Here is a 15,440-nt window from a genome sequence, read left to right on the forward strand (position 1 = left end):
TGATTAAAACTGAAATGTCCACCTCAATCCACAGCTCTCCCCCCACTACTCCTGCATTTTGGGCAGGCTCATAAAATCCAGCTTTAAGGTATGCAAGGATTTAATTCCTGTACATGTGACTGAGCTTAAGATAATGGGGAATTCAACCTTAAATGTTCATTATGTAGTATGGCTGTGATACAGGAAGGAGATGAGGAATAAATACAGAAAGCAAATCAGATCTTGATTATTTTTGTCAAAGTTTCCTCTCTTGATAGCATTAACATAATGCATTGCTGTTTGTCCAGGAGCTTGCTTTTGTTTGAAAAAGCTTCTGGATATTATTCTGCTTGTTGGCAAAGGGGTAACTACTTCCTTCCACCCCATGTCAGAAGGTCCAGACTTCTCAGGATTCTGCTACACTTTTTTCTTCTATGTTTTCTTACCCTTGCTGTAGGAGGTCCAGTGTTACCCCCAGAGCAACACAACTGCTGTAAGAAGGGATTGCTTCTCAGTGTTCCAGCAGCACAAGCCCTCATTTGCTCTGATGTGCATGTTTTTGGTCTTGCCTGGAAGCTGTGTGACCTGCGAAACCCAGCACTTGGTTTCTGTACCCCGTTAGGACGTGAATCCCATGCTTTGGTTTCTGTGGTTAGGCTCAGTGGTGGCTCCAGCTGTGCCTTGCTGTAGTGTGCTGCTCTGCAGAGCACTGTCTGCCTCTGAAGGAGAGTCAGGCTTTTCTGGCTGGGCTCTCTGCAAGTGCTGTAGCCATCAGCCATCCCACAGGAGCATTGGATCTCAGGGCTTTGGTCAAGGGCAGCAGTGGGGCTGTGACCAACACCACTGCTGTCACTGCCCCAGGGGACAGCTGGGGCTGGGCTGAAGGAACCTGCTGCAAGCTCATGTCCGGTGGAAGGGATGGTGAAGTTTCTTGGGTCACTGAAAGGCTGAGCTGCCTGACCAGCAGTGCTCCTGTCTGGCCGTGCTGGTATGAGCTCCTTGGCGAAGAGCAGCTCCACAGACATGACGTCCTGTTAGTTTCCTAATGTCACGCAGGCAGACTTTAGAACTGTTGCCAGGGGGGTGGGAAATGCTCTCCCTCCCTTCCTGAAGCCTCTGTAGTACCAGAGAATGGTTTTCCTGCTGTTTTTAATCTGCCCTGAAGTACAACCTGTGCTGAAACAACTCATCCGTTTGACTACGGCAAGTACGGTAGTGCCTGGAGTGGGGCAATGCTGACCCTTGGCTGCACAGATCTTCCAGTTCTACAAAATTCTGCCTGCTGCAAGGCCAGCCATAAACCTTGTTAGTTTAGAGCAAGCTGGCAGGTCAGTAGTAAGCAGAATGCAGTCAAGGGCCAATGCAGAAGTTTGTGGGCTTCTCTGGGTCTTGCTTCTGTAAAGCCAAGTGGCGTTTGTTATGAGCTGTTCATGACTCCTGTGCCACTGTCAGAAAGCAATGACTGGAGGCCATAGGTCAGAAAGGCACTGGCTCCATGAGATCCTGCTGGCAAAACAGAGGGATCTGGTGTGCAGTGGTTCTGCTGCAGCGAGGGGGGGAAGTAGCAAAGAAAAAAAGAAGTGGAAAAGCTTAGCTTTCAGTTGGTGTTGAGCTATCTTTGGCTGTCAGACCCTCAGCTTTATGTTATGCTTCTGTTGTGTTGGTGCAGTTGGTTAAGTCCTGGCCCTGCTCAGAGAGATCCATGTACAGCAAATTATCTTTGCTTGGCAGCATCTCTGGGTGCTGTTGGAGAGGTGGTGTTGAGCAGCTTGTGGGAGATATCTCCTGAGAGGCACAAACCAGGAACCTTTGCCATCACAGGGATGCCAGCAACTTCTAGGGGAGTAACAAAACTAGCTTGAGACTTGAGTGCATGTGGCTCCTCTCCTGTAGGCAACAGGAGCCTTGTCAGCCCCACGGTGCTCAGCATATGGGTGTAACCCTGGAGCCACATTCAGCTTTAGTGTTCCTCCTGCATTCCCCAGGTGCTCTAGAAAAGAGGCCTTGTGTGAGGTGGAAGTCATTTTTGCTGGTTTTACCCCAGAGTCTACCACAGTGCTGGTCTCACACAGACTGGTGAGAACATTGCAGTGCTGAGAGAGTCTTGGGGTGTTGTGTAATCAGATTTCCACTTTTCTCCCTTCCTGAGCACCTTTCTAAACTTGGTGGCAGGCTGAGTGCAGGGGTAGAGTGCAGAGGAGGATTTTTCTAAGGAAAATTCCTCTCCCAGACTTTTTAAGCTGTGGTAGGAGGATGACTAACTGTGGGTACACCCAGACATTTCCCTTTGGACACACCTAAACACACTCTTTCCAAGAAGAGGATCATGCCACCTTCCAGTATGGGTGGAGAGAAAATTTAAAGGGAGACAGGACTGTTGGGTCTTAATGTCCATAACACCATGTCTCCTAGTGTCACAGTGAGGAATTTTAACAGAGCACAGTCTTGGGGTGATTTATGGTGTCCTGTTAAATGAGGTTTCTTCATTTCTTTGTCCTCCATCAGCAGATGTGTGTTATTTGTAGACAGCAGAGGCTGTTGCCTATTTTTACACTCAATTAAATTGTAACTTCATCGCTGGGGCCTCTGCTGCAAGAACAAGTCAGGCAATGATCCAGACTGATTAATTATCAGCTTAATGCCTTTGGCAGAGGCATTTTGCTGCTATTGTGGGGCATGGTCAGGGTATTGGTGCCCTTTGTGATGACAGGAAAAGTTAGGGGGTTGTGTCTGTGCTGTTCTCCTCATTGAGCTTGTTTAGTGACAGGATTAGGCTTGGCTGCACGAATTGGCACGTGTGAATAAGAAGTCCAGAGGAAATTATCTGTAGCACTTCTTGAACATAAGCCTCTGCAGAAATACAGCAAACCAATACTTTTCTTGTTACTGATGTGGAAACCAGTGGGTTGAGCGTTTTGCTTTGGTTTTCAGAGAAACTGGTAGCTTGCAAAATTTAGCTTGAGTATTGTTTCCTTGTTTTGCTAATGAACAAATCATAAATATAGTGGAAACATAAAAATGGACAGGAAGTAGTTTCCGCTGCTGAATCGGCTTGAGAGAAGTCCATCAGCCTATTTGAGAAACCAGAAGTCTCTTTAGACACCTGAATCTATTTTAACCACAGTAAGCTCTACTGGCTTTTTTCCAAACAAGAGCTTGTTTCTGGGACCCTTCTTGAAATAAATGTTTCGTTCTGTTGGCAAAATTCAACAAACCTCTTTCTGGCAAGTGCGTCTTGAAATGCTGAAGCTGCAAACATGGAAGTTTGTTCTCCCTGCTAGAGGCATCTGTGATTTGAAAATACCTTTGCTAGATGTTCCTCTGCTGCTGTGGGTGCAGCAGGGAGGTCAGTTCTGCCCGGTGAGGTTGAATGTTCAGAGGGTGCTGTTGCCAGTTGGTGGTTTGGGGAGCCATCAGTTTCTCTCCTAAAACCCTTTCAGGCATTGGCCTCTTACCACACCAACACAGAGTGAGGAGATAAAACCACCAACCACCAAGGTCGTGTTGTTGTTGGGAAAGTCAAGCAGAGTATCTCCTTTGGCTGTGCAGGTCCTTGTTTAACCCTGGTCACTGCACACACTGGCTGCCAAAAATCAATGACTTGCATGGTGATGTTTGTTTGCAGAGTCTTTAAATAATGGAGAGTGCAAAAACAACCAAACTGCACAGTGTAAATTAGCTGTTGGCTAATAAATTATTACGAATCTCTTCTGGACTTGGTTTGTGTAAGCTCTGTTTCCTCTTCATTTTCCTTATAGGTAATTATATACTGAGCTTCCCCAAACCCTCCTGGCACTGTACATATTAAAGTGCAGAGTTACTGAGCTGCAATGATCACAGCACATTTAGCCAAGAAGTGTCTGTGAAAAGTGTTTCTGTGGCAGTGATGAACTTGGTCTGGGCAGCAAAAACCACTTCAGACACTTCCTGTGTGCCCAGCAGTTGCCCTGCAGTGTGTTCCCTGAGGAGCTATATTGCACTTCTGGTGTATCTCTTATCTTCTGGTACATCTGGGGCTGGAGTTCTGTAGAAATGAAAGTCCTGGGTGTCTTTCATCACCCCTGGCTTTCCACTGTTCCTGCTTAGGACAGCAGGAGCTGGTGGGCTTTGAATACTCCTGAGGATTCTCCCTCAGTGCTTTGTCATGTGCAAAGCTTGTGATGATGCTTGGGGTTTTCTTCTTGCACTGCTTCCCTGGGCTGGTGCTTTTAACCACAGACTGGTTTCCCACTTCATCCAAAGTGTGTATGAAATTGGATGACTTAATGTGTGCTGCTTTCAAATGCAGAGCTTGAAAAACAAAGCCTGTTTAAAGCAGTGTTTGTCATGCAAGGAGGTGCAACAAACACCTTGAAGTATCACAGAAAATTGCTTTTTGAACAAACAAGGGGACTCCAAAAAGCTCAGCTGGGCTTGGCAGTGAGAACAGCTGTAAAATCGAGGGTGGCCCAGGTGGCTGACCACTTGAGCCCCTCCAGGGAAGGTGGTCAGTACCCCTGCAGCTGTGGCTGAGTCTCTCAAGTTCCAGGTAATTCAGCTTCCTCCTCTCTTCCTCCTTCAGCAAACATCTGGAAACCCAGATTTCACGTTGTGAGGTTAAAAGAGGATGGCAGAGAAAGTGAGGTGCTAAGGACTCCAGGCATTGACAAAGGCAGAGAATTCAGTACAGGCTTGACAGGAGGCAGACTCCTGTGGGCAGACCAGGATGGAAGGGCTGAGAGCAGACAGTGGAGACTGCTTGGGAGCTAAACAGCTGGTAGGGTGGATGGTGGGGATTTTGTAATGGCTTGGGTCAGAAGAGGAATCAGGCATGTGGGTATCTAAACAGCTTGTGAGTAAAGTCATGCTGCCCTGGAGCTGTGGAAATGGAATCTCTTGCTCTGCCACTGCTTTCAGGACTGATGTTTTTTGTCTGAGGTCTTTCATTTTTGCCCTCCCATGGAAGGTGAGTCTGTTGGGCACTTTTCAGCCGAGGGGTTGAATTGCAGGTCCTGAAGTTGTGCTGCTCTTATCTTTCTGTTCAGCCTAGTGCTGCTCATGTGGGCACAGCTGCTATAAAGGGCCAAGTTAAATGTGGAAATGATTAAGGCTCTAAGATAGCAGTGTGCCAGCATCTGTGTTGCATGCCAGTGTTAATCCCTGGAGCCTGAAAGGACATGGAGACCCAAGCCACAATACAGGAGATCAGCTTGGTTAAACAGATGCACACTCACAAACTAATAACATGCTTAAATACCTGGCATTTTCAAAGTAAGCAGTCTTCCAGGAATTAACCTATAATGTTTTCACCCTTTCTTCAATGTGACTCATGGCAGAGAACAGATTAAGTGTCTGAAATATTTCAATGCATAAATCCCTTATTTTTTCCATTTTCTATTTCCCCAGGAACTGGCAAACTCTGTCTACTTGGTTATGGAGGTGAGTGTGTCTTTTTCTTTCTTTTTTTTTACCTCCTTTCCCTCCCTCTTTCTCTTTTTAAATTTTTTAACTCATTTTAAGCAGACAAGCTTGTTACACAAGTGGTGCTTTTCTGCTGGCAGTCTCACCTGTGAGGCTTTGCTAATCTAATCTTTAGCTCAGGCCTTGGAGAGTGTGGGTGCAGAGAGCAACCAGGGGATTTTTCATATTCCTGCTTTCAGAAGGTCGTGCAGGCACAGGATTAAGCAGTCAGACACTGAACCTCAGGGGTCAGATGGATGCCACAGGGGAGTGTCTGTTACAGAGACACCCCAGGGAGAATGTGCTGGACACAGCTCACCTGCAAAGCCTCTACATGGTTCTCTTCCTCTGCAGTTTTCACTCAGAGGTCTTGTTGACTTTTCTTAATGATGTGGAACACTGATGTGAGGAGTTTCAGTTTTCAGCTGTGTCCACTCCCAGGCTTTCCCCAGCCAGCTTTCTGGTGGTGTGACCCTTCTGCTTTGTTCTGGTTTTACCTTTCTCTCTGATGTGCCTGAACATGGAAGTACACAAAAGCTGGTTAATGCTGGTGTATCAGCATGCAACATAACATTTGGGGGAAATAGGACAGGAGAGGAACCCACAGGAATGGGGCTTCCCCTGCCAACTTCTGAATATGTATTTTGACATGTGTGATTATTTATGTTTAAATACTGTGATAAGCCTGCCATCCTACAGAAGTTTACTGGTTTTTTTTATATTTGATTTGCCCTGTATTAACTGAGCTTTCTGTTCTGTTTGCAGTACTGTAATGGTGGTGACCTGGCAGACTACCTTCACAGTAAGTAGAACAGTATGGAGAATATTCTTTTTAAGGTTCACCCTTCATAATAATTTGAAAACTGAGAATCCATGACAATAGAAGCTGGTCTTGTAGTCCTTTCTATGTAGGTCAGTAGTGATTGTTGTCAGTAGTTACATATTTTAGTTACAATGGCCTTACAGATTAAATATATTTCAACACTGCTAGGGACATGGTTTGTCTTTTCTTGGTGACTGCCAAGAAGCTATTTATACTGAAGCCTTGCAGTTCTGTAGGGTGGGATTAAAACAGGGTTCCAAGACTGTATTTCACTTTCCTTAAGTTTACTCCTAAGGTATTGCTGTATTGCTGGGACTCAGACAATCCCCCAGGGTGACCTTCAGGGCAGCACAGGTACAGGACCCTGGTCTTGGTGAAAATCACCTTGCACCTGAGTACCTGGAACAGCCAGGAGGATAACATGTTTAACAATATACTGACCTGCACTCAGACTCAGCCTTTTTTTTTTTTTTTTTTTTTCTCCTGACTGAGTATTTTCCCTTAAAGTAGCTTTCTTGTTGTTTTGCATGTTAACTAGAAGATTACTAAATGTGAAGAGACAACTTTAATCTCATTTCATGTGTGGCTCTGGGTCATGGTTAAACAAAGTTTGTTCACATTGTTCAAATTAAAAGCTAGTCAGCTGGATAATACTTCAGGCTCCTTATTGAGGTATGTGATGCCTGGAAATGGCAAAAATTGAAGGATTAAAAGCTAAGTTTACATTTGCCCTACAGCTAGTGTTGGTGTCCCTAGAATGATAATTTGGGGCTTGATGCTGCCATGTCACACTGTTCCTACAGGGTAATGAATTATATTTGTGGACTTTAATTTTCAGAAAGGGTTTAGTACTTGAAGGAAAAAGAAGGAATATTCTGCCTTTCATGTGCTTTGTTTGCTTAAAGTGTGGGTGAGATAGAAGTGACAGGCATTTGTTTTTTAAAATCCAAGTTTAGTGTGCTTTGTCTTAGATAAGTGGTGGTGTTTTGCATCTGTTGGGTATTGTTGTGCTCTAAAGGGAGCATCTTTGGTGGTGGCAGAATGCTCTTATGAACACCAGTGAAGGATGGTTTTGTATTTGGTCCCTTCTTTTTCTTTTTGAATGCAAATGCAAATTTTATACATGAAATGCTTTTTAAAAATAGTGAAACTTCAGTTTTACCAGGACACGGGCTTTGAAAGCTACATTTTTTAGCTTTGATGCACATGAAGTGAACCTCCATCTTGAAGCACAAGGCTGTGCACTCTCATTGACAAAGCTGTGTGTGTAAACAAATTATAGAAACAAATTACAGAAACAAGGATTTATAGAAAATCTTTGTCTCTGCTATTTCATTGTGTACATTGTCTTGTCCCTTCTGCACCCCCCAAAAATAAAACCCTCAAGAAAAAAGTGAAGCATACAATTAGACTGTTAATACAGCTCACTTCCTTGTTTATCAGCTGAAATTACTCAGGAAGTTGGTGGCCAGTTTGAGAAAGTGATGATGAATTATATTTTCCAAATAAAATTCAGTTTTACCCCAGTTTGGTTGTTGGAGTGTTAGGTGGTGTAAGACTTGATCCTTCTTTGCCCAAGTTCATTTGAGCAAGTTAACCTTTAGCTCTGTTTTTACCAATAAACTATTTTGATTTGGCAACTGTAGAGATTATTGTGACTGGGAAGTTGGTGCTTAGTTTTATTTTCACTCTTACCACTTGTGTGCTGGTTGCCAGTGAAGAGAACCCAGCAGGCACCAATCCAGAGGGAAGAGTCAGTAAGGAACTACAGCAAGAAGGTTTAGTTACTCCCATCACTGCCAGAGGTCTGGATCCCAGAGAAGAGTGTCAGCTTTCTCCATTCCACCACAAGCTCCTTTGGGGTATCTCCTCTTCCAGCTTCTGCAGCCACCCAGGGTGCTTTTGACAGGAGTGATTTTCCACTGAAAACTCATTTTGGAAAGTTGAGATTTCTTCAGTATTTGACTGGTTCTCAGGAGGCTCATCTATTGAGCAGTTATTTTGCTGCTTCAGTTATTTTGATAATTGTGTGTTGGTGTTTAATTGCAGCATCTACTTTCCCACTGGCTCCTCAGACATTTGTGCTGGTAGTTCCTGTAACACTTAAGCAAGCAGCACATGCAAATCCCCTGGTTCTCATTGAATGAGTTGCTTGTAAGCTTCCAGATCCATTCTGCCCTCTAATTACAGGCATTAGGCAATATGGTAATTCCATGTTGAATCCAAAGGCACTCTAATTCCCCTTGTCTCCATGACTGGAGGACGTGCACAGGTGCACGTTGCAGTGCACTGTGTGTTTCCACTGGGTTATGATGTGGGGTATCCTCATCCCTGTGACACAACCCTAGGCTGTGTGTGTTGTGCTCAGCACAGCTACTGTTGGTGTTGTCCTTTAGTGGTACAGTGCAGATTTCCCTTCTGGGAGATCTCTGGGTGTTGCTTTTGCTGGAGGCCATCATGTGTTGAGCTGAGAGTGGCAGATCTCTGCTGAGCATAGTAGAGTTGTGGGAAGTGATACAGAAGTGAGCAGCATCTGTACAGGAATAACTGGAATTCTGTGTCATCAGGTACTCAGGAGGTCAGAGCAGGCTGGTCTGAAATTCCTTCTTAAATTCAGTGAGTTGCCATTGGCACAGGCTGTTATGGACACTTCATAAAACCATATTTGTGACCTTTCTTAAAGCTGTTGCTTTCATATTATAACAGAGAATTTCTTGGTTTGACCACAATATATGCAGGGAGCTTTGATCTTCCTAGTCCATCCCAAGTGGTGCAAGGGACCCTTTTGCAAACCAGAGGTGTGAAGCCCTGCTGTGTAGCTCTTCTCCCTTTACAGCCCGGTAATTTAGAAAGGTCTAGTCCCATCACAGATATATCTGGAATAAGTCTTCTGCCTTGCACAGAAGAGTCACAGCAGTGCCCCTGACCATGCTCTGCATGGGTACAAGTGGGGTAGGTACAAGCCAAGCCCCAAACAAGTCAGCTTGGTCTCAGACTTCAGTGTGACTTGGATTGGGCTCATGTTAGAGATACTTGTGACACCTCTGGGTAAGAGGAGATGTTCTTTTTCCTAAATAACTTTTCCAAAATGGTGTTGTAATATCACGTCAGTGGATGTACTCTAGTACATCTACTCTCTGATCAGCTGACAAGTTTACTGCAGTTTACCTCTTGCAGGTTGAACTTCTCAGAACAGAATGACCAGGGCACTTCTTGGGTGGCTTCATCCTTTTTCTGTGCCTTGAGAGCTCAAGGCATGTGGGTCCCACAGTGACCCAGAGTAAATATTTGCTCTGATCTACTGACCTGAGCAGGCCAAGGCAGTAAGCAGAGTGCCTCATCACTGAAGTGGAGCCCATGAAAATAAACACAGGGATATTATTGCTTCTCAGTAATGGCAAAGTAGGACTTGTGAAACAGCATCCTTTGCAAGAATGCGTTGCTCACCACAGACATGCACAGGGATGCCCAGACTTTAATGCAGGATGAGTATTTTGCTAGCAGTTTTCTGGTGAAGATGAGACTATCCCCTTTTTACAGGCACAGACTTACAAGTTCCCTGTTTGGGATGTAGCAAGGGAAGAGAGTTGTTTTTTTCTGTTTGTTTGGGGGTTTTGTTTTTTTTTTCTTTTTCTGATGGCACCTAAATTGAACGAGTTTTCTGTATCTTCTTCCCTCTGCTGTTGGTAGCTGGTCTGGGAGATCTTTTGCAGACCAATATCCCAAAGTCATTGAAAATGTCAGTTGTATTTATGTTTCTGTCCTTCAGTTGCAGTTTGCCCCTGTCACACAGTAGACTGATGGGCTGAGCATGAGAGATAAGGAGTTTTGTTTTCCAGTGTTACAGCCTGTTTGGTAATGGAGGAAGGTAAAATGGTATTGCCCCTACATTCCCCAAGGAATTGACTGTCCCTTCTCTGCTCCTGAGGGCAGAGCCTCAATTTCCCAGTCCAGCCTTCCTACCTGGATTTGTGACATTTAATGCTGCCAGCAGATCCACTCTGCTACTGCAGTTGCACTGGGGGAATATGTCTGCAGGCTCAAGACACCAGTTGAGATTCTCTGTGCCAGGAAAACAGTTCTTCTGCAGGGCTGAGGACTTTTTCCACTTCACAGAAGTCTGTACATGCTTAAATTCTGCAGAAACAGGTGGTTCAGAAGCCATATTTTCAACCGATGAATGGATTTTTCTGATCTTGGTAGCAATGTTTTCAGTATTATAAAGAGTTAGAATTCACATGAGGGAGGCTCAGCTGGTTTGCTGAGGGCTGGTGGCTAGTGCTGTGTTAGAATTATAGCCACCAAGCTATCTAAAGGAGAGGATAACCCCTTAAAGCAGTGGCTCCTGGGACTGCAGATCAGGTCAAGGCTCTCTGCAGTTCCTCTGCTAGAGGCAAAGTGGATTTAGCCAGGAGCTGGTAATTGCCTGCTACCTTAATAATAAGAATTACCGAGTTTCAAGTCTTGCTTCATGTTTGGGGGAGGGTGATCAGCTTGTCCTTTTCTGGGCCTGAGCTGAATTGGGGGAAAAAAACCTTTTGAATTCCTGCTATTTTGTTTAAAGATGGTGTTTTAAACATTCCTGAATAGATTTCCTTGAGTGCAAATTGCAGAAATACTGCAGAGCCCTTTTGTTGGAGAGAATATTGAGCACAGCTAAGACATGCTGGACTTTTAATGGACAGAAAATGGTATGGGACTGAGTACACTGAGATATTTCAGCAGGAGGTTGGGGAAAGCTTTGTTAAAGATGACGCAGTGCTTTCTTCAGAAGATTCAAGTGCATTTTGAAGACTTGCATCTGAGCTGCCTCTTAATATCCTTAAAATCCCTTTACAGAATCTCCCCTTGGAGAGGAGTCTAGTGAACTCCAGTTGAGTGCCAGTTCATGAGGAAAAAGGCTCAGTGAGGGGAGAGAAACTCTATATACATGTGCACTGCTCTCACGTGTTAGGAGTCCGGGACCACCTGATAGCCATGGTGACACTTTAGCTGTGTTTGTGCCTCCTAGAGCAGTCAGGTTTGGGAGTGGTGGGAGTTTATTTTCTATCCTAAGTGCTGCTTAACTTATCTGTGTCCCTTGCTGCCTCCCATCCACGTATTTTAAAAGTTAGATTTTTAATTTCCTGTGTTGTGTTAAAGCTGTGTGCAGCCTCAGCTGTGTTTTCATAAGGATTCCTCCCTTCTAGCTGACTGGGTAGAGTGGTGTTTTGAAGCTCCTGCCAGCCTGTTTGAATGTCTTACTAGAGAACAGCTGGAAAAACTCTAATGAAGTCCCAAGTAATTTACAGGGACCTTTTACAAAAGAAATTATTTTATTCAAGTGGAATGGTGCTTGCTTGAAGCCTTGCTCAGTGACTGACAAGGAGGCAGGCTGGTAGCACTGTTGATCCTGGGGTTTGTTCAGCAGGCTGTTCCCAGCTTTGGCAAGAGTTTCATACGTATGGTTCTTAAAATAACGAGAGCTGATGTCGCGTTGCTCTGATTAGAAGAGCCAGTTGAAAATTATTTTAATCCCTTCAATATTTATTTTCACACCACAGTCCCTGGGAAGTCTGTGTCTCAGGAGAGGCCACTTCAGAGCTTCTATATTTGCAGATTTTGATCACTAATACAGTCTTTTTAAAAAACTTGGCTTGTGAAAACATTTTGAGACATTCTGGATGTGTCTATGGATGTAGAGTGGAGGGTGTCAGGTGATGGTTTGCAGGGTCATTTGGTAGGGTCTGTTGTTAAGTATGGGACCATGGTTCACCCAAACATTGGGTTTGGGTTTAGAATTCTGGTTTGGTTGGGTGATGATGCACAAGGATTAGGCCTAGACTTGGATTCATACCCCAAAGGTACAGATCCCTGCTGGCCACATGCCCTAACCTGCTGTGAATTTAACCTATCAACCCTTCCCAGGTCCAGCCTGAGCCTTATTGAGTCCTGCAGGTGTAAATGCTAATCCTAACTGCCTTTCCTCTTAGCTCCACCTTTAGACCTAGTCTTTGTGATAAAGCTCTAACCTTGGGTATCCAGCTGCTGTTGACCATAGCTCACAGGCAGCCACAGCCCTGCCCAGTGCTTGCCTGGATCTGTCAGGCAGCTCTTGCTGAGGAAAGCCCTAAACCTCACCAGATGTCACTTCTGGACACAGTTAATAACCCAGATTCAGCACCCAGTGCTGGCCTGAGCTCACCATGAGGGACTCAGGGCTGAAAACAGCCCTGACCACAGAATAAACTGGGAATGCAAATGCTCTCCCTTGTTGCCTGTAGGAATCATTCAGAAATGGTGTGTGGGGAAAAGACATCGTATGTGGGAATAAAATGACAAATTACAGCTAATTGCTGTGAGACTCTGCCCTCTGGGCTTCTCAGAGAACTGGCACTGTAAGTTTTTCATCCGTGGTTCTTTTTTTTTTCCTCCTTCCCAGCTATGCGGACACTTAGTGAAGACACCATCAGGCTCTTTCTCCAGCAGATAGCAGGTGCCATGAAGATGCTGCACAGCAAGGGCATCATCCATCGGGACTTGAAGCCACAGAATATCCTCCTTTCCTATGCTGGAGGCAGGAAATCAAATCCCAACAACATTCGCATCAAGATCGGTAAGACCCTGCTGCAAATGTCACCCTGAGCACTCAGGAGTTTGGTGGTGGATAAGTGGAAACCTCAGTCTTTCTTTGGGGAATTGTCTAGGAGGAGAAAAGCATTGCTCCACTTATTTTTAAAATAATACCCTAATGTTTTTCATCCTTAGTTCTTCTGCTAAATGCAGCTTTCAGCTGCCTCCAAGCAGTAGGAGCAAAAGCTTTCTGCTCTGCCAGGACACAGATTTAACACAAAGGAATTGGGCAGGCCTTGCTTTGCTCCCTCCCTCAGTAAAAACAAACACCAGCCTGCCCTAATTGGCTTGTAATCTCCAGGCTTATCAAGAAATAAACAGAAGTTGTGACTTTTGTCTTCAGCTTTTAAGAGTATTGAGGTTAAATGTTGTCTGAAGACCTGACGCTAGTTGCTGTCCTGGGTGGCCTCAGAGAGTGCAGTGGGTTGTCAGGCAGACCCAAAAGTGGAAGTTTTCCCAGTCTGAACCAGAGACAGGCTTCTCAGCTGCATCTTTAAGAAATTCACCTTCTAGACATCAGGCAAGTGGCACAGATGGACAGGTAGTTAGGACAAGTGCTCCAGAAATCCAGTTACAGAGCACACATACTCCCTGTGGTCCCTCAAAAATAAGATGATATCACCCTCACACGTGGGCTTTTGGTTACGTTAGAACTCAGAGCTGAAGCTGACACCAATTAGGTGAAACTGTTCTTCACCTTAACCCTGTGCTGTGGAGAAAGTGTTAGTGCTTTCCTTCAGCTGAGAAACAAGGTCCAGTGGAAAAGTTTGAAATGTTGCTGCTTGTTGGACTGCAGTGTTTTGCTATGCCTTTTGTTTTGGTTTGGGTTTTTTGTTAAGTGGAGAGTTATTTGCTGTGAGGAAGGGAGTGGGAGCTGCAAACAGTGGCAGGAGGGCTGTGGGCACAATTCTTGGGTGTGATGTACCCTGTGACCCTCCTCCTGCTGCCTGAGGAGTACATGGTCCAGGGAGAATGTGGCTGTACCACTTCATTGGTGACAGATGACAGTGCAAACAGCTGTGTCAATCTCCTAGCTTGAAATATCTGGTAACCTTGAGAGAACAACTCAGTGTCATATGATCAGATGCTGAGTAACCTGCAGAGGTAATTTGTCTTGATATTCCTTGTTCCTGGCTCTTCTACCTGCTAAGTGAACTGTGGCTCAGTTTTCTGTCCTAGTTCTGGGGTTAGCACTGTTGATACTCTTCTGAAGGAACAGAACAAGGCACATTTTGGTAGGGCTGGTGTAGAACTGTGGCTAGTGGTGAGTATTGGTTCCTCCTGGATGTGTTTCACATTACAGCCTTTTCAATGGAGGGAAACTTTCAGTTCCCCAAATTGAAAGGTTGAGGTACCAGCAGATGAACTGGCTGGTTATGAACTGGCACACTCTCAATGAAGTCAAGAGATCTTTCCCAGCTGACATTTCAGAGTGCAGGCAAATGGGTTCAAGAAGTGACTGTTGATCCCTGAAAAATGGGTGGGAATTGCTTCTTCTGAATACTGTTCTGAATATCTGTCCTTTCCTAGTGCCTGTGCTGTGCATTAATAACTAGCACAAGGATGATGCTGCTGAAGAAGAGCTGTCAAACTCTTGCTAAGATGGGATAGAGGCTGCAAACATTGATGGAAAGGGAAAGTAAAGTGGGAAGAACTAACTGGAGAAGATGCAGGCTCTCTAGAACTTGTGTCTGCTCCTGACCTCCCTCTGTTTCTCTTTGTAGCTGACTTTGGGTTTGCCCGGTACCTGCAGAACAATATGATGGCAGCAACATTGTGTGGTTCACCCATGTACATGGTAAGTGTGCTTTTCCTACAGGATTTTCTGTGTTGTTCTTGCTTTGCCCCCCGCCAAAAGCAAGGCTTTGTTTTTCTCTAGTCTTCCCCCCAGAGGTGAAATTTTATTTACTTGTCAGAAACCAGCTGTTACACAGGGAGATTCCTAAAGTTCTGAGTGCTGGTAATGTCAGGTGCCTGTGTTGTCATGTAACTTTCAGGAGAGATGTGGATTAAACCATGCTTCCAGGATAACTGCTTAGACTGTGAAACAGATATGTATGAGAAACCAAACTGATTCATTTTGCCCTCTTTGTACTTCCCACTCCAGGATCAGGTTGGGATGAGGTGATCTCTTATTTATGCTCATGGCAGCAGCCAAGGTCTCAGTGTCACATCAAGTCGGGGAAATGAAAAACGACAAATCTAGACAGAAACAAAAATGTCAAAGCCAGACATGTAATAGTTCCTGGGGATGTGGGTGTCTGAGCTCCAAGTAAAAAGATGATGTGAGTCAATTTAGGTTGAAGTTTTTACAGGTGCCCTGGGGCAGAAGGCACCTCATTTCAAACACAGTCTAATCCACTCTCAAGTTTTTTTCCTGTAGTCTTTGGGCAGAGTTAGGCTGGATTGTGCTGTACTGCACAGGCATAGTGGATTTAGTAGTTCCTCAGTACTAACTCAAGCAAAACAGACTTCCTCTCTCTCCCTTTTTTTGAAGGCTGATGTTTATTTGAGCTATGCTATATGTGAGGATGATGTAACTCTCCTCTCCTGTGAGAGTTTCCTCAAGTGACTATTTTTAGTGATA

At 44.8% G+C, this 15,440-nt stretch overlaps 1 protein-coding gene across 7 annotated transcripts in view; it reads left to right on the forward strand.

Moving 5' to 3' along the window:
* The window catches only part of ULK1 (unc-51 like autophagy activating kinase 1), a 75,603-nt gene that overhangs the window by 10,445 nt on the left and 49,718 nt on the right, over window positions 1–15,440 (forward strand). For all 7 annotated transcript variants that reach the window (XM_085075733.1, XM_085075732.1, XM_085075734.1 and 4 more), the window contains exons 5-8: window positions 5,365–5,397; window positions 6,184–6,220; window positions 12,663–12,836; window positions 14,578–14,651. In XM_085075733.1, coding sequence (XP_084931859.1) covers window positions 5,365–5,397; window positions 6,184–6,220; window positions 12,663–12,836; window positions 14,578–14,651 — 318 coding nt within the window. The remainder of the gene's footprint in view (window positions 1–5,364; window positions 5,398–6,183; window positions 6,221–12,662; window positions 12,837–14,577; window positions 14,652–15,440) is intronic.

The sequence above is a fragment of the Lichenostomus cassidix genome, chromosome 15 (assembly GCF_008360975.1).
Source record: "Lichenostomus cassidix isolate B80296 chromosome 15, HeHo_3.0, whole genome shotgun sequence".
NCBI lineage: Eukaryota > Metazoa > Chordata > Aves > Passeriformes > Meliphagidae > Lichenostomus > Lichenostomus cassidix.